Source organism: Oncorhynchus kisutch, linkage group LG1 (assembly GCF_002021735.2).
Source record: "Oncorhynchus kisutch isolate 150728-3 linkage group LG1, Okis_V2, whole genome shotgun sequence".
Lineage (NCBI taxonomy): Eukaryota > Metazoa > Chordata > Actinopteri > Salmoniformes > Salmonidae > Oncorhynchus > Oncorhynchus kisutch.
The window spans coordinates 40,438,921-40,461,668 of NC_034174.2; the positions used below are offsets into that span (position 1 = coordinate 40,438,921).

A 22,748-nucleotide genomic window follows, 5' to 3' on the forward strand; every position below is an offset into this window, starting at 1 on the left:
TGGAAATGTACAGTGTCAAGCATGTTTGTCTACTGTACCCTCTAGTAAATCATTGCCTGTTTGTGTTTGTTTGTTTGTGTGTGTTTGTGCATGCGTGCGCATGTACTCATCTCCAAGAACAGAGATTTGTCATTTTACGGTTGTTGATTGAAACAGAGACCCTCAGTTGTCTCGTCATGTTTTGTTGACGAAAGGAACATTTGGCTGTATGACTGATTGATCTCACTGTGTGAAGTAGCTCCCGGGTTTCCCCCCTTAAGGAGTTGTCTCTTTTAAAGGGGACCACTCTGCCCCCTGCAGGTTATACCCACAGAAATATAATTAATAGAATAGAGAATCCCGTTCAAGTCAATGTACTGTAATTATATTTCTATGCCGTCTCAATAGTAGATGAGACAGCGAACGTAATGGATGCATTTGACCCTCATGCTTTTACCAATACAGTAAACTGTACCTCACACTAGCAGATAAATACATGCTGCATTACTGTTTGTGTAATGGAGGTGTTTGGGAACCTTGCTCGTTTTATGAATAAACCTTGCCTGAGACCCGAAGAGTTGTGTTGGCTCCCAAGGCTTTAGTTCAGTGGGTTACCATAGATCAATATTGTGGTAAGCTGTTAGTGATTGACTAGGTTAGATAGATCCATATCGGATCACAGTGTTGAATCCATAAGGTGCTCAGCTAATTGCATGTGATGAATGTGGCAGTTGGAAGTTTAGAGTCGATCACTCTTGATTAAAATAAGTAATTTGTGTATCAACAGAAGTTCTACTATAGACAGTCCTGTAAACCCGGTTAGCTTATCTAATCCAGGCTCTGAAGCGGGGGGAACATTGAGAAAAGGTGGACCTTTCCTTCGGAATCTTCTGCCACAGGGGACCTTATGTTCCTGCTGTGTCAGGTTCTTCCACTTTCTACGGTCAATCTTATAAATACTGTTGCAGGTCTGGGAACTGCCAGAGACCTCACAATACGATATTATCACTATGCTTAGGTGCAGATGCGGTATGTATTGCGATTCTCACGATCCTCACGATTCTATATTGTATTGCGATTCGATACTGCGATTCTATTGCGACTTGATGTTCCAAACAGATTGCTCGCTATATGTCTGCTTTAGAGAGACAAGAGAGAGCGTGAGACAACGAGTTTAGGTCAGTCTGGGAAATAAAAGTGCTGAAAGCATGTTGGCTTACAATTTAAAAATAAGATGCAGATACAAGCTATAGGATAAACAATTTCGGCGTTTGGGCGCAGGTACAGCCGACTAGCGCTAGCTAACTCTAACTACAGTAGCAACAAAACAAAAAAATGTAGAGTATATATTGTTTTACAAATCGAATCAAATATTGATATAATATCTGCCAAAAAGAATATTGCGATATGTAACTGTATTGACAAGTCAGATGTTACCCTGGGTGAGCTGAACTATCCTTCTAAAACAGGATATGCCTATCATTTGATTCCCTGGTGTTTACTCAGGTAAAAAAAAAAATGCAAAGGCTCCCACTATAAAAGCATTGCAAACATGGGTTACATCAGACAGGAAGTATCTGTGTGTGCTGTCACATCAGATAGGACTTTGTCCTCTCAGCATTTGCCACACACAGTGTCCTGGATTGGGCAGGGCTGGCTGGGATAACACCAGTCACACTGAATATAGGTGCTCAAGACCTTGGCTATGTTCCAATATCCATACTAGCACACCCACGGCCTGATTCTTATAGGACTCACTGTGGTGATTTAGCAAATGTATTTCTCAAGTGCAACACTTGATAACCACCTCCGTTCTCAATTTTGTTCGAAATAGCTGAGTGAATACATCACAAGACTAGTGAAGTACGACAGTGTGAAACCAAAAACAACCTTATTTGAGACTTGTATGATTTACCACATTCACATACAGTATCATAGATATGATTCCATATAGCTGTATATTATTAAAGAGGTAAACAGAAAGGCAATTCAGGTCAGCCACAGAATTGGGGTGGAGGCCACTGGAGCTGAATCAGAACTGTTTCTGCCACCAGATGGCTCTCTCATCACACAAAGGGACGGGGGCTGGGATTAAATAATATATATATTTTAAATAACATTGTAAATATAGGACAAACCACACAACAACAGAGCAAGGCAGCAACACATGACAACACAGCATGGTTGCAACACAACATGGTAGCAGCACAAAACATGGTACAAACAGCTGTATTCGGTGCACGTGACAAATCAAATTTGATTTGATTTTGAGTTGGCAAGACGACAGAAACAGATCTGGGACCAGGCTAAATGTAACCTTACATACTAGGTAGACACATGGCTGATAGAACAGACGGAGGCATAAACAGGAAAGGTGGTTGGTCTGCCTCAAGCCATGATTGGATAGCAGTTTAGATGTCAACACACACATAGTCATGTCTGTAGGCGGATGTGGTCTCCTCCACTTCCTCAAACTGTGTAGACTAGAAAAACGACCTACATTTCACCCATTATTTTACAACTCTCTAACAATATATGAAGAAAAGAAAACTAGTAGGCAAATGTTTTGTTACAGACACCTGAGATAACTGTTATAAGATGTTCTGAGGCCTGTGTTGTGCAGTGGGTGGTGATTTTCCCTGCCAGGTTTTTGGACAGGTGCAGCATGTGCTGTGGGAGAAAAGAATAATCATCATTATCACTGCGCTCAAAATAGAGTCACTTCCCCATATGCCTATGCAAAATAGGGGCTTACAACAGCCGGCAGGCGCTGGTATAAACTAATAAAATACATATAAAATGTGTTACGTATTATTATCCTGTCTCTCCCTCTCTCTTGTTCTCACTCTTTCTCAGAGACAGAGAGAGGTCACATCCCCTTATGAATACCGTGAATCACACCAAGCAGCTACAAAGTTCCCATCATGAGAAGTTTGGAGAGAAAAAAAGACTTAGTAAAGGGGAGGACATGACTGTGACTGCAGTGGAGAAGTAGGAAATAAGGGCCCTGCCTTACATAACAGACCTTCCCTCTGCCTGGAGACAGAAATAGCACCAGTGAGGGCAGACAAATACAAAACCCCACTACGAATGCAAGCATTGTTTGTGTGTGTAAATGAAAGAGTGAGTGAACCTGTTTGAGTGGGTGGCAAGATCAGAGAAAGAGAGAGTTGGGCGTCTCCCAAACATGCCTGTGTGTATGTGTTAACGAACGAGTGTTATCTGTGTTGCAGATGTATTCACCTCCCTAACTAACGGACATCTCAATCTTAGTTCCGACCTGTTTGGTAAAAGAGGACAAAGGAAGTAGCACATGAGGGCATGCAGCCAAAGATGACTTCTACTTCTGAACGCTTGTTAATGTTCCTCCCATCTGGGCTCACTGGAGACACGATGTTAGCAGGCTGGGATGTTGTGCAAGGCCTGCTATACCAGGTTGTTGTTGTTATTGGATGTTCAGTAAGACAGACATCAAGACTCAACATAGATGGGTTTTTGTTGGTGACATCTGTGATGAGAAAAGCAGAAACAAGTGAGATGTTGCTGAGGTTAGTGAGGACGTGCCTTGGTGAGACAACGTGTTAGGGGATGTGTTATATTCCTTTGCTGTCTTCTTTACACTGTCTGTCTGTCTGTCTGTCTGTCTGTCTGTCTGTCTGTCTGTCTGTCTGTCTGTCTGTCTGTCTGTCTGTCTGTCTGTCTGTCTGTCTGTCTGTCTGTCTGTCTGTCTGTCTGTCTGTCTGTGTCTGTGTCTGTGTCTGTGTCTGTGTCTGTCTGTCTGTCTGTCTGTCTGTCTGTCTGTCTGTCTGTCTGTCTGTCTGTCTGTCTGTCTGTATGTATGTATGTATGTATGTATGTATTTGGCTCACTGTTGTCTCAGAGAGGATCCCTTTCACCCATACATCTGGAGTCAGACGGTAGTCAGGCCACTCCCCCATTGAAACTGGCTTGTTGAAATTCCTCACATATAGAAGCGTCCACCTTTATTCCCCTGCCTCCCCAACAGCAACAAAGGCATCTAACAGATGAAGCCAGGCCAGTGGCTGCAGGCTGGGTGGAACCTGTCTGGAGCTTTAATAGCTAGGGTCTGGTCTGCTCCACTGGAAACACCCTTCAGCCAATTAGATACACAACAAACACACACACACACGCACTACACTCCCTTCTTTGAATAGTTTAGAAATCCCCCAAAAAGTTGAGGAAAGTCGTGTTTTTTTTAACAGGTTTCTTGAATATATTAGACTAGTACTTTGTCTCCAAGTGTATCATCTGTCTTTCCCAACTTTGGGATGAAGTGCTTTTCTCAAGGGCACAACAGTAGATGGTAGCTGGGAACAGACATCAGCAGCAATCGTCAGATTACTACTTCAATTCCTTTTAATATGAGCCAGAACACCAAATACAATTTTCCATTTAGTGTAAACTTAAATGGACAATAAAAGTTTTCTAATCTCTAATCTAATTGCCACTGTCAGCAGTCCTAGCACCCCTTAGTTATTCTACAGGCTTTATGAAAGCTTTACGACAGCTTCCTTAAGCCTCAACAGATATTGTTCGTTTAAAGTGGGACATGATTTCGTAACTGCTCATTTCAGTGGCATGTGGTTTCTGTTTTCCTCAGCTTCATAACTTTCGGTGTGTGTTTGAAATAGGAAGCATGTCTATGTAGCTCTCGTGGGGTTATATAACAGAACGTCAGTCTCAGATCCTCCTGAGCAGCAGTAGTGGACAAGCAGGTAACAGCAGCATACCTTAAAAGACTGGGTAGCATCCTGTTTGGAACGGGGCCCATGTGCCCCGCAGACCATTGCCTCACCATTTTCATTGATGTGTATGGCTGTCGTCTTTATACTAGAATGAACAAGCACAGCCTTAGCATTTCAATCAAACGATCCGTTTTTGATGTTTCGTAATAAAGCAGTGAAGTGGCCATGTGTGACGTGTATGCGGGTAACCTCAATTATTTTTGCTTTGATGCTGATGAACGTTATTGATGGAATAGTATGATTAGAGGTATGCTAATATGTATATGCTTTATCGCTAAATTTTGTTCAACGCTTTGGACAGACTGTTCAGTTGGGCAGTTTTGACTGAATCTCATTGACTGGTGTAGATTAGACGATAATGTGGATCTCTGGTGGCCGTGAGCGGTAAATGTATCTGAATGCTGTACAAACCTGGGTCACCATGTGTCACAACTCTCTCTGGATCACTTTGACCTTTTCCTGCTTTTTGGGTTGAACTGTTCTTACACCCCCCCCTCACCTCATTTCCTAACTGCAGTAGTAGTCGGTAGGAGACAGCATGTTGTCAAGACAGGTATTTCAGACAACAAACACTTTTGAGAGTTTGCTGAGGCTTATTAGTCTTTTAACACAATGGAAAATACCTGTAAAACTGGTCAGAAATACAACATTGATAGAATCACCAATAATTCTCCAATGTAGGAAAACACAATAGAATGATATATATTATCAATTGTTTTATTCTGAGTTAGAAGTTGGAACTCCCTTTCTCAAGCACATCTTCAAACCAGACGGCAAAAACCTCAACTAGAGAGAGCCTTCACCCTCTCCATGGTAGAAAGAATTCTGGGTAAACAAGTTTTTCTCTTCTACAATGGACAGGCTGCGCTCTCGTGGTTCTTTAACTGAAGCATAATGATTGATGTCAGCTTGAGCATAAATCACTGGAGGGGAACAAACAGCTAGCATCCCCAGGCTCTTCTATTATTTCAAGCAGCCATCAGTGGTATCAGTGAGGTTGTGTCCCAATCATTTAAAATGGCTTCGTCTCCTTTTCTTGGTGACAATTGATCGGCTTGAGGGAAGGGAAGGGAAAGAGGATACCTAGTCAGTTGCACAACTAAATGCATTCAACCGAAATGTGTCTTCCTCATTTAACCCAACCCCTCTGAATCAGAGAGGTGCGGGGGGGCTGCCTTAATCGACGTCCACGTCATCGGCTCCTAGGGAATAGTTGTTGTTCACTACCTTGCTCAAGGGCAGAACGGCAGATTTTTGCACATTGCCGGCTAGTGGATTCGAACCAGCGACATTTTGGTTACTGGCCCAACGCTCATTACCGCTAGGCTAAGAAAAGATAGGGTCAGAATTCGGCCGATTTATTTTGCCAATGAAGACCTTTTCATGTCAGCGTTCATGAAGGACAGGAACATTTCCTAGGGAAATTAGGAAAGGAAAATAGCATCCTAAGGAAATGAGGAAAAGAAGAGAATCGATGACAGAGAGTGGCAAGGGGGCCATTGAGTCCGTGAACCAGGGAGGAACTGGGGGCTATGAGAAAGAACAGGTTTCCCCGGTCTGGTCCAGTCATGCATGGCTGGCTGTTGCCGCCTTGTCGGGTCGGAGGAGGAGGGAAACGGTTAACGGTTAAACAGCCTGAGGGCGGGGAGCTTGGGAGACTACATTCCAAAACCCTCTGCACTGTAAAACGTGAAGCTCCACCGACTCCACCACTCTGCAACACCAGACTCTCCTCAGCCCCAGTTCGTTTTCCCTCTTCTGCTTTTTGCATGAGTGGAACAGCTGCCTGACTGGGAGCTACCATTCTGTCACCACAGGGGCCGCCACACTCACTGGCCCAGGGAGCACAGCAATCTTTTGAAGATGCAAGCTTCCTTTCTCCCCCATGTTCTTTCACAGTGGACTGGCCCTGATATAGACAGCATGGGGGAGAGTGAGAGTGCGAGCTAGGCAGCACTCTGGAAGCCAGCAGATCATTGCTGTGGTATTCTGACTGCCACAGAGGCAGAGAGAGAGGGAGCGTGACAGACAGTAAGAGAGAGGGTGAGACGGAGCAAGAGAAGACGAGAGCACTGGAAGCCTCTGAGAAAAGGTTGCCAAACAGAACATCAACAGCCGAGTGGAAGGAACGCCTTCTGGGGAAACTGACTAACATGAAGAAGAGAACAGCCAGGAGGAGCTACTACTAAGATGTGAAGAACAACTGGTGGTTTATTTTGCCATCTTTAAGAGGGAGAGAAGAAGATAGAAATAACTGGTTAACCATTGAAGACAACTCAAACAGATAGGGTCTATTCAGACACTACAGAACGGATTTTGTCTATCTAGACACAACACAAGAAGATAGTGTCTACGCTATTCAGACCAAGGGAGGAAGCCGAAAACAGTGCCAAGGAGGATGTCTTGGCTGTCGCCTGTGTCTTGGGCCAAGTGGACGTGGACGGCAGTCCGGGGAGCAGGGGAGGGAGAGGACAGTGAAGAGGAGGAGGGCCAGGGGGTGAAGGAGGAGGATGGACGGCTGCCCCTTGGAGGGAAGCGAGAGGAAGAGGAGGAAGATGGATCTCAAGGGTGCAGGCGAGTGTGTTTGTTGGCTACATTGGAGCCTTGAAGCATTCCAAGTGAGACCCAAAATGCAGCTGGAGGGGGAGAGGGAGTGTCCTATTGGGGAAGGATGGGGAGAGGGGGTGTCATATGGAGGAAGGAGGGGGAGAGGGGGTGTCATATGGGGGAAGGAGGGGGAGAGGGGGTGTCATATGGGGGAAGGAGGGGGAGAGGGGGTGTCATATGGGGGAAGGAGGAGGAAAGGGGGTGTCATATGGGGGAAGGAGGAGGAAAGGGGGTGTCATATGGGGGGAGAGGGGGTGTCATATGGGGGAAGGAGGGGGAGAGGGGGTGTCATATGGGGGAAGGGGGGGGGGGGTCATATGGGGGAAGGAGGGGGAGAGTGGCACCTGCATTGCCTTTCCACCTGTGGGGTTTGTGAGTCGGTGTTGTTCTAACGTTTCAATCACACCGACAGTGCCCTGGCGCAAAATGGTACGCAGCATCATCTGGATATGTGTGCAACAAAAGTTCATTTCTGTAATGACGCCTACGCATACAGTTTGACACATACGTTCGATAAATCCAACGTATACACCACAACGAACACACTGCAACTGCCTCTGCAACACGATGCTGCAAGGAAAACACAGCGCTTCATTGGAAATAAATGTACTTCTGGTGTACCAAAATGCAATGACGCTGTCGGTGTGATCAAAGCGTAAAGGGGGAATGAGCAGAGAGAGAGAGAAAATGCATTTGACCATTACACCGTTTTGTTCTACTATGTGGTTCTTCCAAATAGACATGCCTGTTGTTGTTTTAGAGGCTTACTGGTTAATGTGTGCGTGTGTGACGTTTGTTGGAAGTATTTCACAATGCCTCAGGTACTTTGTTATTCCCCAGCACCGCAGACAGGTACAACAAGTGATGTATAGCACACAATGTGCCCTCTGTCTCCTGTTCCTTGTTGGGGCAAAACACTATCCTGCCTTTGATGATTGTGTTATCACTCACAACTTTGTGATACCGATGGAGAGAGATGATCGTGCAATATATATGTTTTTATAGCAGTGTTTAATTGCTATACCTATAGCACAACATTGGATCTCACAGATACTACTGTGGGTTGTTTATCAGTTGTAGCCAACTGGTTTTGCACATGACAGGTATGCAAACACATTGCATTGAATGAGTACACATACTAGAACATCTGCACTAGTACACATACTAGAACACATACTAGAACATCTGCACTAGTACACGTACTAGAACATCTGCACTAGTACACGTACTAGAACATCTACACATACTAGAACATCTACACTAGTACACATACTAGAACATCTGCACTAGTACACATACTAGAACACATACTAGAACATCTGCACTAGTACACGTACTAGAACACGTACTAGAACATCTGCACTAGTACACGTACTAGAACATCTACACATACTAGCACATCTACACTAGTACACATACTAGCACATCTGCACTAGTACACATACTAGGACATCTACAGTAGTACACATACTAGGACATCTACACATACTAGGACATCTACAGTAGTACACGTACTAGAACACATACTAGAACATCTGCACTAGTACACATACTAGAACATCTACACATACTAGAACATCTACACTAGTACACATACTAGAACATCTGCACTAGTACACATACTAGAACACATACTAGAACATCTGCACTAGTACACGTACTAGAACACATACTAGCACATCTACACATACTAGCACATCTGCACTAGTACACATACTAGGACATCTACAGTAGTACACATACTAGGACATCGACACATACTAGGACATCTACAGTAGTACACATACTAGAACATCTGCACTAGTACACATACTAGAACATCTGCACTAGTACACATACTAGAACATCTGCACTAGTACACATACTAGAACATCTGCACTAGTACACACACTAGAACATCTGCACTAGTACACACACTAGAACATCTGCACTAGTACACACACTAGAACATCTACACTAGTACACACACTAGAACATCTACACTAGTACACATACTAGAACATCTGCACTAGTACACATTTTAATCACCTTTATTTAAATAGGCCATGGTGGCGAAGTAATTACAATATAGCAATTAAACACTGGAATGGTAGACGGGCAGAAGATGAATGTGCAAGTAGAACATCTGCACTAGTACACATACTTGAACATCTGCACTAGTACACATACTAGAACATCTACACTAGTACACATACTAGAACATCTACATTAGTACACATACTAGAATGATATTTTCACAATAGTTTGTATTTCCAGATATTCTAGTGGTATGACCAAACTCATCTACCTCTCTCTATCTGTTTCTCGCTCTCTTTCTCTCGTTCTCTCTCTTCCAGTTCGGATTCAGAGGGCCACTTTGCGACCCCAGAGGCTCAGAGTCCTGTCCACGCTCCACTCAGTGTCCCAGGAGAGCTGGAGAACCTCGCCACTGACAGAGCAGGTGAGAGCACTGCTGCTTGCCTTCAACACACAAGGACAGAAAGAGAGAAGTAGGCACAAAACATGCTGAAAAATCACTTGCACGTATTTCATTAAGGTCAACAACAAAATTAAAATGAGTGAATGTTATCTATCCCCGAAGGGCAATTACTTTTGGCATGTGAGTCAGCAACAAAAACAACAACATGACATCATACAACTATATCATAATGACGTACCACACAGAGCAGCTTCACAGTAAGGGATATTGTTATAGCACAAATTGTCCCTCACAACATCTACAGTACATGGCATGGCCTACCACACACCTCAACCAACTCTTCAGTTCACTCCCACACCCACCCACGCACCACTGACTGACACTCACGTGTAGAGAATGCATTAGCTGGCTGGCTTCCTTTGGAGTTTCCATGGCAACAAGAGAGATTTTGTCTCTCTGTCTTGCACTTCCTGTGGGGAACCGTGTGTGTGTGTGTGTGTGTGTGTGTGTGTGCGCTATCATGGTGCTTCAACTTTTAACAGTCACCTCAGATGTGGTTTTCAATATGCTGTTTTCATTCAACAAAATACAGTGTTTGGTGGAATCAAGTAGATTAGTCCTTCAGACCGTTTGATGTCGATCAATAATGTTTTCTCAACTGAAACTGCAGATTGCATTTGCTCTCAAAGGACTGCTACTGCAATAGATTAAACTGCACCTACTGTAAAGCTATTTTAACTATGTTCCGTCTGACATGTGGCCAAACGGAGGGAAGTGTACCTTGCCGCTGTAATTGAAGACAGATGTGCTTTGTTTGCCTACCATACTTCTCTAGGTATGCATCTGACTGTTAGACATTCACAAAGACCATTAAAGTTACACAGCACTTAAAGCTTGATATTAAACTACACAATTACCTTATTCACACCAGCAATTAACGCTAGTTGTGAGAGAGAACCCACTGGGCACACACTGGTTGAATCAACGTTGTTTCCACATAATTTCAATCACTTTGCCTTGAACCAACGCAGAATAGACTGTGAATTGACGTCTGTGCCCAGTGGGAAGTCATCGGCTGAATACAGGACTTATATTTGCCATTCAGGTCAATCTGAGGTAGGCCACTCCAAAACAATAGCATGTGTGGCTCAAATAAAATATTAACATTGGAGAAGGGTAGAGAATTGGATCACGGCCTGCATAAGAATTTGCTTTTGACTAGAGGTCGACTGATTAATCGGAATGGCCGATTAATTAGGGCCGATTTCAAGTTTTCATAATAATCGGAAATCTTTTTTTTTTTTTACACCTTTATTTAATCTTCATTTAACTAGGCAAGTCAGTTAAGAACACATTCTTATTTTCAATGACAGCCTAGGAACGGTGGGTTAACTGCCTCGTTCAGGGGCAGAACGACAGATTTTCACCTTGTCAGCTCGGGGGATCCAATCTTGCACCGGTAGGGTTAACAGGTCCAACGCAATAACGACCGTTGCACTCCACAAGGAGACTGCCTGTTACGCGAATGCAGTAAGCCAAGGTAAGTTGCTAGCTAGCATTAAACTTATCTTATTCAAAACAATCACTCAATCATAATCACTAGTTAACTACACATGGTTGATGATATTACTAGATATTATCTAGCGTGTCCTGCGTTGCATATAATCTGACTGAGCATACAAGCATACAAGTATCTAAGTATCTGACTGAGCGGTGGTAGGCAGAAGCAGGCACGTAAACATTCATTCAAACAGCACTTTCGTGCGTTTTGCCAGCAGCTCTTCGTTGTGCATCAAGCATTGCACTGTTTATGACTTCAAGCCTATCAACTCCCGAGATGAGGCTGGTGTAACCGAAGTGGCTGGCTAGTTAGCGCGCGCTAATAGGGTTTCAAACGTCACTAGCTCTGAGCCTTGGGGTGGTTGTTTCCCTTGCTCTGCATGGGTAACGCTGCTTCGAGGGTGGCTCTTGTCATTGTGTTCCTGGTTTGAGGCGAGGGGAGGAAGCTATACTGTTACACTGGCAATACTAAAGTGCCTATTAGAACATCCAATAGTCAAAGGTTAATGAAATACAAATGGTATAGAGGGAAATAGTCCTATAATTCCTATAATAACTACAACCTAAAACTTCTTACCTGGGAATATTGAAGACTCGTGTTAAAAGGAACCTCCAGCTTTCATATGTTCTCATGTTCTGAGCAAGGAACTTAAACGTTAGCTTTCTTACATTGCACTTTTACTTTCTTCTTCAACACTTTGTTTTTGAATTATTTAAACCAAATTGAACATGTTTCATTATTTATTTGAGGCTAAATTGAAAATAAGTGTTCATTCAGTATTGTTGTAATTGTCATTATTACAAATAAATGTTTGTAAAAAAATATATATATATATATATAAAAAAAAATGTAAAATGTTTTTTTTTTTTTTTTTTTTTTTTTTTTAATCGTCTGATTAATCGGTATGGACTTTTTTGGCCCTCCAATAATCGGTATCGGCGTTGAAAAATCATAATCGGTCGACCTCTACTTTGGACTATGGAATTCGGGAGGTCAGCCGTGAACAAAAGTAGTTGCTCCTCTTTGTTTTCAATTGTCTGTGGGAGGGGTTTCAAGTCATGAGAGTGACTTACCCTGTGAGGGATCTAGAAATATCTCCAATATATTGATCCGGTTTGGATCTATGAGCCCCATTACAAGTCAGTGAAGCAACAGTGGTTTCCATATTACTCCCAGTCCCAATATTTTGAAGTAACCTACTTGAATATACTTGAAACACTTCATTTAAAACCCTGTTATTGTATGATGTCCAGTATATGTTGGCGATAATTTAGATGGTCTAACTCATAGAGAGTGCATGCAATGCAACCACATACCCGTTGGATTTCAGGCTGGTTTGGAAGTATTTGAGGAGCCGTGCTGCTTTTCAGTCTGTCAAAGTTACTTTTAATAAGTATTTCTTCGTCTCTGAGAGCTTTGTTTCGGTTCACTCCACTGTGTTTTGATATGGGACTGTAAAAGAAAGGGGTCTCAAACTGCTTTGAGTGGGATTGCGTAGCACAGGCTAGTATGTGTCCAGGCTATCTTTGTTTGCTCAGGCCTGGGGTAGTGAAAGTGTCGTTCGTGAGCCGCGGAGTCTGAGAAGGCTGCATTCGCTGGCAGCACGCACCGAGGGAGTTGTCTTCAGTTCTATTCCACAACCACAAACATTCTCCTGATGTTTCCTCACTCCTCCTCTTCCTCACGCAGCCAGCTGTGGAGAAGATTGAACTCTAGCTCACTGGCCCGTTTTGAAGGGACTGTTCTTGGCAGCATGAAGCTAGCCTGTTCCAGGATTTGTTTGCGCTGCTTTGCTAATAGTCCCAGATCTGTTTGTGCTGTCTTGCCAATAAAGACCATATGAGTTGGCAAGACAGCACAAACAGACCTGGCAACAGGCTAGGATGAAGCTGCAGGTACTTTTAGAGACGTTTAGTAGTGTACACAAAAATAACCTTGTTGTTTGTCCTACTCTCTGAATACTTAACTATCTCTGGCAATAAGTCAAGTAAAAGAATGTTGTAGGGTTTATAGACAGAAATAATGTCTATACATCTATAAATCCCACACTCCTCCCAGGAGTGGTGCAATTTAAAAATGTGGTGCAATTTAAGAATGTGGTTAGTTGTAAACTGCACATTTTTCTCCGCCCCATGGCAAAACAAGTAAAATTGCATGAAATTAATTATAAAATTGCTAAATGTTCTCTCCGCCCAATGGCAAAATGCTAAAAATTGCAGGACATTTTCTTTCAAACTAAAAACAGTATGGGCTCTATTTTAACAAACTAACGTAACGGCTAATCTAAGCAGGGGTGTGTCAGGAATATTTCTGCTATTTTCCCTATCATAATTATCGGCGCATTTGCGAAAGGACTGGGTTTTGATGAATGCACAAGCATTCGCTCTGATATAGGGGCTAGGCCCACTGTAAATTGCATTATGGCTGGACATGCCAAACATACAACTTACAAGCACCATCATTTCTCCCTGTGGGCATATAATATTAAAACAGGGCAGACTATGGAGGGTTTTACACACATCCAAACTTTTCACAGTAGCAGGACAAAGATCCAATGTAAAGAGAAATGTCCACTCACGTTGTACTGCTCCCAAATAGGCCTATGTTTTATGAACATACCGGAACCATCTTACAAATCAGATCGCATTCATTCGTTTTTTATGTTTCTAAATACAAAGTATACAGGCACCAAAAGCACATTATGCTACTGTTGTTCCATGCACATACGGGCAGTGTGCATCACGACTGGATAGGCCGTCAATTCATGCCATAACCCACTGCCTTACAGATAAAACCAGCTTTTGGTCTTAAATAAGAGAAAGTTGATTGCCAGTGTTCAGACCTGGTGAGAGAGCTTATATAACCACTCTTAACTTGGGGAATGTATTGTCTTGCCCTACTGTCTAGTCTTGTTCTACTTTAGGTCCTTAGTGCTGCATTTGGCTACTGCGGGAAAAGAAGCGACTGCTATATTGTTTTAGGGTTGAACTAAAAACCCTAGTGCCGACAATAAGTATAACGTATATTATCAAATATATAACTGTATTTTCCTTTATACTATGAGTATTTGTATCAAATGAGTACAAAAGTACTTCTGTCCAGTGAGAGTTAGTCTTAGTATTATTGCAGTATCAGGGCCGAACGTAATAATGGCATAATAGAGACTGAAAAGTGATGACACTACAGAAAAACTTCTTATCAGAAATAGGTGTTCTCTCTTGATAATATAGCAATATAGCCATGTTCACTATCTCCACTAAATATGGATTCAATAACTTAACCTTGAATTCCTGGGTACAGGGATCTGAACTTTGATGAACTGACTATCGAGCAGTTAATCAGATCTGCTCTGTCCAAGCTGTACAGATGTAGGATCTTCATTTCATTTTCCACTTTTCAGACTTAATTTTGCCTTATGAAAAATGTATCAACCCCTTCAATAATGTCCATTATTTATAATACACATAATAATTCACATTTCCTGTTGCTGCAGGATTATTTTCCTACTGTAGAAAACTGGCTCAAATCAAGATCCTATATACTGTACCTCTCTCTGCGGCCCTTTCTTGTTCTCTCTGTCCACACACACACACCACACCCATTCACATGTACGTAAACATACTGATGGAAAGATTTGACTTTGCTTAGTGATGATTAGCTCTAAATATTTTGAATAAGAGAATCAACGCTGCATTAAAACACTGTAGCATATTCATTCTTCCACCCCACTGTATATAAATAAACTAGGGCCTTTGCTGCCCCCTGTCTCTTAGCAACAGACTGTTGCATGAAAACTGTGACGATGACGGCCATCAGGAAACATTTGTACATTCCTCTGGGCAGTGTTGCTAAATCAACAACAGCAACAGCTCCCTCAAGACATACACTCTCAATCTGACCTGTTAAGGCTTTTCCATATTCCCTTATTACAGTTTCCAAGTACAAACAAATGTATTGTTATGTTATTAGGCCTTTAAAGAAAAGCGTAACCATGGAAATAGATGCAACTTTATGTTACTGTGAGATTGGTAGCAACCAAGGAATATTATCATCTCTTAATATTTGTTGCAACCTGCCTTGAGAAGGCTTTTTTGTTGAAATTACATCACACTCCAAATTACATTTTTGATCGTCGTCTTTTGCATTTGTGGCTACGTTTAAAAATATATATTTTCTGGCAGCTACTACTGGTTTTTGAGTCAACTTTTTGTATCCTCTCTCCTGCTTTCACCAGATACCCTGGAGGAGGAGGATGAACAGCTGATGGTGTCTGGCCTAGCCGGGGATCCAGTTCATAGCCTCTTTAACCAGAACATGGGCCAGGCTGAGCCCCCCTTGGCTCCTGAGGAGGAGGCCCCCGTGGACCCTAAGGAGGAGGCCCCCATGGACCCTAAAAAAGGGCCCCAAATGCTTCCCAACACAGACACTACCGAGATTCAACCCTCCACAGCAGACCCACCAGCACATGCCAATGGAGAAGCAATGACCAGTCCTGCTCTGAACTTAGGTCTACCCGATGAGAGGCCAAATGCTACCTCTCTGGACTTAGGCCTACCTGAGGAGAAGCCACTGGCTACTTCTCTGGACCTAGGTCAACCCGAGGAAGAGAGGCCACTGTCCAGCAGCACAGAGACAGTTTGTAATGGACACCCCATTGAGACCATCTCTGAACCGCAGGCCAAACTCACTAAAATCCCTAAAACCACTAAAACCAAGCCCCCTTCCCTGAAGATAAAGGGAGCCCTGAGCGATGCTAGCACACAGGGGGACGGGGACATTGACATCATCACAATCCCTAAGGCTAGCTACAACTTCGACCCGGACCAGTTTGACGACAGCTTTAACCCGTTCGCCACTGGAGGCTCCAAGATACAGAACTCCCCCCCAGCTTTTGCAGCAGATGCCCTGCCCACACTTGAGACGCCAACTGTAAGTAGCTCCTTTCCCAAACTGGAGCCTTTACCTGTACGTAGCTCTTCTCCACCGCTTTGTGGGACTAGTTCCTCACCTAAAATGGAGGTTGAGGAGGTCAAAGAGCCCAAGCCTGTGAAGATGGAGTTTGGGTTAGACGAGACAGGAGAGGTAACAAAAACACAGCCAAGGAGGCTGGGTAAAAAGCCTGGCAGCAAGCTCGCCACCAAGAAACCAAAGGCCAAAGCAACAACGACTGCACCTGCCCCGACGCCGACACCCGAACCAGTTGTAGCTGAACCGGTAGCAGAGCCATTTTCAGAAACCGCTTCTGAACTGCTTTCCGTGCCAGGTGCCTCCTTAAGTTTGGATGACGTTCCAATTCCCAAGTCAACTTATAAGTATGACCCCAACCAGTGGGATGACCCTAATTTTAACCCCTTTGGGGCTGGTGGTTGCAAAATGAGCAGTTCCCCAGTTCTTCCTAAAGGATCCTACAGCTTTGATCCTCAGAACTTTGACGACTCAGCTGAACCCTTTAAGCCATTTAAAGCCCTGGGCAGTGAAAACCCAACTTCTCAGGATACCCCTGAGAGGCCAGCAGAGGAAGCAGTGAAACCAAAGCTGGATCGCCCCCTGGAGGAGGAGAAGAAAACACGCCAGCCTCCAAAGAAAAGCAAGGACAGGATCATCAAGTAAGTCTGCTACACCCACAGCTTGGCATTTCAGCACGTCAATCCAAAGCATGTGTTGTGTTCCACCACTAGTGTAGCCTTCTTCAGGGTAATTCTGTATCCAGAAATGTGTTTTGTCCTAGCAAGAAGAAAAACATGAAATTGTCGTCCTTGTCGTTATCCTACAGTATGTGATATCAAGCCTTCCTTTGTGGTTTTCACACTAGTTTAAACTAGTTTTAGATGGTGCTGCAGTTACTGGATCTCTTTTTGCCTTTTGCGAAGTCACTGGCATCCTAATGTTTGGGTCAGTCGCCCGCTGCCAAACCCTCAGCCCTCTAGCCAGCCCCCTAGAAACCTAACTCCATCTCTAATGCTGAGCAGAACACCTCTACTCACTCCTCCTTCTCTCTCTCTCTTTCATCCTTCATTCCCAAAATGCTCTCTGTGCCACCGCTGTACCCCCTCCCTCACCCCCATCTACCCAACCAACCTCAACTGTCTGTCTATCATGCACCCCTTCTCTGCTTCTCCTTCCACCTTGTGTTTGTTCGCCTCAGGACCACTGAACAAGTGAAGTTTCTCTGTTTTCTATTGTAAGTAGTACTCGCTCTTCCACCACTCAATCTCTCGCTTGGTATGCCGTCTTTGCTTTCTGTCCCATTGCATGTGTTGTTATGATGAGAGCTCAGTGTTGTCATGATGAGAGCTCAGTGTTGTCATGATGAGAGCTCAGTGTTGTCATGATGAGAGCTCAGTGTTGTCATGATGAGAGCTCGGTGTTGTCATGATGAGAGCTCAGTGTTGTCATGATGAGAGCTCTGTGTTGTCATGATGAGAGCTCAGTGTTGTCATGATGAGAGCTCAGTGTTGTCATGATGAGAGCTCAATGAAGATGCTTTTAGTGACTTGCACTCCTGCTTGTTGGCACGTGAAACCCTCCTTGAAAAACAAAGATTCATTAGCTAGTTGGCTATTTCCTGAACGGTTGCCTTGTTACTCTTTGCAAAGTTAAATAGCAGATTTCAATCAGCATAGGATTTTTAACAGTGTTGTAGTGTGCATCACTGACAAGACCAATGGGACCTGTAGTGTTTACAGTATAATCCATATTTAGACAACAGCTATTTATTAGATACCTGTCCTGAACAATTACATGTCAAGTAAACATGTCATCTTGGCTGATTGCCCCAATAACCAAAGCTATATTTTTTATTCACAAATCCTCTGCCTGTGTTCTTCCTCTAGGAATTCTTGTAAGGTGAAGAAGTATGAAAACCAGTCCCTGGTCCTGGATGTCTGCAATCAGGTGTGTGTGTGTGTGTGTGTGTGTGTGCGCAATATCAGCTGAATATAACCTTGCTGCAGTGTCACTGCAATTGTTATTACTCAGTAGGTTACCTCATCTCATTTACACACACACACACACACTTCTCTCTCATGCTGACCAGTGCCTTTCCCTTTCTCACACACTCATCAGTGTGTCTCTAGCACTGCAGTACATCCCTGGCTTGTTGACAGATGCATTACCCATCTCTCAGCACTGTTTATAGAGGCCGTGTGCCATCAAGACTTTTGACCTCCATTGTACTTCAATAGACTATCAAACTACTTCAAGTGACCCCCAAATGTAACGCTTTGAAAAACAAAACAAAAAAAACTATAATATCAGAGAAATCAAGTACTATTTGCATGCTGAAATGCATATAGAATGCACCTTGGAATATTGCTGCATTGTTAGATTTTTTTGTTGGTGGACTTATTCTCTGAGGGTACAGTATGCACATTTTGGATTTAATTATAGAATGATCTTCACCGCCTATCAGATGGAATACATTGAATTGAATACAGTAATGACAGTTAGTACCATCACATCAGTCTTCTATCTTCCTCTAGAGTCTTCTAGACTGACAGCACGCTGGCACTGCATTCTCTTGTTTACAGGAAGAGGATGCGGTGGTGTCCCACGTTCAAGGAATGCCCCGCCGTGTTCGCCATGCCACCGATGAGGAAAAGTTGGCTTGCAGTGGCATCATGGGCCAGAAAGCCAAGGAGGAGGCAGAGGTGGAGGAAGACTCAGCATGTGCCAAAGGCCCAGCCAACCCATCCAATGTCAAAAGCCAGGCGCTGCTGGATGGTAAATTTGGTTTGCTCTCAGGCAGGGGCGTCAGTTGGGTATGGCTAGCTCAAGACCAAAACAAATGTAAAGGTGGGCTACACATAAGTAGACGCAAATCATTCCAGTCCCGATTAAAATGTAAAGGCTGTTTAGCATATTAGATGGCTTTAGGACCATGCAGAGCATCATTCGGAGAGAAGCTGCCAGCCTGCATGCATTTCTCTTACTTTTAGAAAGCAGAGACAGAGTTTGCTTTGTCAGTCAGCGTGCCGATTTCTTTGAATCTGATATCGGCGTTTAACTTGGCCTTGTAAGCCTCGAGGCCAGCTGTTTTATGCACAGGTCACTTTCACATTGATGTCGGCACAGGTGACACGTCCAATAGCCTAGGGGAAGATAAGCTTCCATTAAAGTAAATTGATTTAAATCTGCCCAAATTAGCGATATAATTACTCGTGCCTATACAGAAATAAATGCAAACTTTGAAAATACTACACCAGAGAGCATGATTTGGCCACAGAATCATTAGCTTCTTTTTGAAAATGAGCTGTGAATCATTTTAAGCGCGCAGCAAATAGCTGATTGTTGAGTTGCAGCAGTCAGAAAAGCAATTAAATAGACCCTGGCCTATCGCAATATTTCAAAATAGGAAAAACAGTTTAAAAAGCAAATGGCTATTGCTGAAAAGAGAAGACAAAGAATAGACGAATCTGTCTCTAGTTATCAAAATTCTCAACTCCCAATTGAGCAACACAATTTATTGGCACCAGTGAAGATCATTGGCCATATCCCCCAAGTGCAAGCATATTCACTGTCTTTATCATTGGATCAGTATCGTGTGTTTCGTGTCTCCACTTTTCGTAGGCTGTAGATTTTTTTTGCATTCAAGTCATATAAAGTGTAGTAGAATTGCATTTTTCCAGCGCAAAGAAATAAGAAACATAGCTGATTAGGTCTACTCTATAGGCCCCATTTCCATTACGAGATTAAGGAGAGTTTGAGGACCAGATTGGCGAAAGAGATTTCCAATTTTCACTTCATATTTCACATTTGCCTTACCTTTCGTTGTCGCTGGCAACGTGACATTCTTGGTCCGCAGCGCAAATTGACCGTAAATATCACAGAAGCCAGGAAGCACAAACGATTTAACAATCCAAGCTATTTTTCCTTCTAAAACACATTAGGCTACAATATTGAATAATGTGACAATCCACAAGCAGGTGCAGACAATTAAGGGGTTTATTTTCTCATCCATACACATTAAATTAGCATCAAATAATGAATGTTTACCCCTCCCTAGGTGAGGAACCATCAACTCCGTTCTCTTATGGTCGTGGGATTTGTTATCAACAACATTTGAGTCACCATCAGTCAATTCTTAAAAGCTTTTAGCGCTTTTTCCTCATTGCGCGTACTACGTAAACTAAGATTCAATTGGGTCCTTGGGATGTCCCTACCCCATTGAAGTTGAAATGTTACATGGTTAATGTAAGGGTTGAGGTTAGGTAATGGTTATGGTAGGGTTATGATTAAGGTTAATAGGGTCATTTACGTAGCACGAGCAACGATTAAAAAGTCGGTGGTTGTATTCGTTAAATGATTTTGATTAGAAATAGGAATTTCAGCACGCCGCGGAAGGACTGCAAGTTGTAGAGGACAAATATAAGTTCAGTGAAGCGTATTCAGAATGTATTGTTTTTTTTTTACAGAAATCTACTGATTGTGACTCAATGTTGTTGCTAGCAAATCCCACGACCAGTTCTGTTCTCTTATATTGAGGTGGTGTTGAGTTTTGATAACTGGTTCCTCAGCTACCCACCCATACGAATAGAAAAGTACAGTAAAGCTATCATACAGTGTCATGCATATGATATTATAATATAGGCTACACAGCAAGGTAACATTAGCTAGCTAGTTAGCGAAACAAAATATGTTCTGCATCCTCACGTAAACGTGCTAGCTGTAGCGGACGTTTAGCTGAACAATTGCTAGATGTGAGCTCTTTGGCTTACACTAGGTACCGTATTAAAGTTATCTCAGAACAAACCAGGTTTCATTTTATCAATATCATGGAAGTCATTGTGAGATCCAAGCAAATTGTGAAAATGCAGATAATTCCCCGGAGAGTTACTTCTTGTTTGGACCTCAGTAGCTCAGTGCAGTCAAGCAAAAAAATAAACAGGTTCAAAGTCTCAAAATTAAGGAAAATGTCTGTACATTTTAGTTGTTTCAAAAACATTGCTATGCTATCACTGTAAGAGTGTTGGCTCAACGAGACAATTCTGTTTACACAGCCCTGCTTAAAGGGGGGCAACTGCAGGCCGGGTGTTGTGCGCTCCCTCTGAAGGTAGCGCTCGAGGCTTGACAAGTTCGCAAGTTTACATTGCAGCCGAGGGACTACATATGTAGCCGAGGGACCTTAAAAGTCTGCTCGTTCAGGCATGCGTTGTTCAGAACTGACTGTTTTGCTAACTGATTGAGTTTAGTTATATTATCCTTTTTTAAGGAACTCAGTCGGGCTTTCAACTTACTCTTGAACGTTGTAATAGTAAAATGCACAAGGTGCAATTTCGAAACTGGGTAGTACATCAGCAGTTTTCCTCTTGTCGTGTTAAGTCATTGCAGACCTTAGAGAGCTACAGTATTTTGAACTTGTCCAGATCAACTAGCCCATTTTTATTTTATTTTTTTTTTATTTTTTTTGCCCATTGATTTTGTTGTAATGTTTGAGTCACTCAGATATCACATGAACACATATAAGATGTACACGATGTTCCCCAACGATGGAAGGGGGACATGAGTGAAAAGCTTGTGAATCCCGGTTTTAGATGTATCCAATAATCAGTAGTCAAAGTATCCAATAGTCATAGTCAAAGGGACTCTGCTTAAAGGGGCAAGAAAACAAACCTCTAAATGCAAGAAGCAGTCCTAGACAAAGCATAAAAGCAGTTTATGGAGAGCCTCTTGGATTGTTGAATCTCACATTAGGTTTTACTGCCACCTATTGGCCATTGAAAATCAAGTGTTGAGTAAAATGACTTTCCATCTCCATCCCCTGATTCAATATTTATTTATTTTCCCCTCAGGTCCACAGGCGAGGATAACACACTGTATGGATGAGAAAGACATTTGCACTTCGGTAAGTAGGCCTAGATCAGGCTGGCCAACTTTGATGGGGGTGAGGCCACAAAGAATTTGAACTTGTCATGAGGGACCGTAGTGGCTCGTGGGTCAGCGTACCCTCATCCATACCCAGACATACAGTCAACTGATTTGTGCAATCAATCCATTTGTGCATTTAAACTACTTAACTCTCCTAACTAAATGCATTATACCAATAGCCAAGAACGGTTCTAGCCTTTTGGGGGCCCTAAGCACGATTTGCTCGCCGACAAATCATTTTACTGGGCCTCTTCTTGACGACGGAGAGAAATGTAGCATTTCTTTCAATTGTACATAGTTTGCCATGGGGTGTAAAGAACATTTTGTCGTTTTAAAACACATTTTCTGTAATTCGACGCATTTTCCCATGGGGCAGAGAGAACATTTGGAACTGTTTTAACAGATTTCATGCAATTATAATCATTTTTCCATGAGGTAGAGATAAAACTAATTCTACACATTTTGCCATGACTTATGCCATGTCAGTATGATATCTGAGTGAGAGTGACTTCCAAAATCAATGGGAAGCCCCCCAAGGTCAGGGCCCCTG

The 22,748-nt window shown here is 42.9% G+C and overlaps 1 protein-coding gene across 3 annotated transcripts in view; it reads left to right on the forward strand.

Annotated features, from left to right (window-relative positions):
• Nucleotides 1–22,748, forward strand: part of LOC109893889 (transforming acidic coiled-coil-containing protein 1) — a 38,746-nt gene that overhangs the window by 10,895 nt on the left and 5,103 nt on the right. For 2 of the 3 annotated variants that reach the window (XM_020487108.2, XM_020487104.2), the window contains exons 2-6: nt 9,689–9,792; nt 15,567–16,938; nt 18,166–18,226; nt 18,862–19,054; nt 22,123–22,175. In XM_020487108.2, the coding sequence (XP_020342697.1) occupies nt 15,596–16,938; nt 18,166–18,226; nt 18,862–19,054; nt 22,123–22,175 (1,650 nt within the window). In that variant the 5' untranslated portion in view covers nt 9,689–9,792; nt 15,567–15,595. Of the gene's footprint in view, nt 1–6,586; nt 7,320–9,688; nt 9,793–15,566; nt 16,939–18,165; nt 18,227–18,861; nt 19,055–22,122; nt 22,176–22,748 lie in introns of those variants that run through there. The other variant, XM_020487097.2, reaches the window with a different exon arrangement.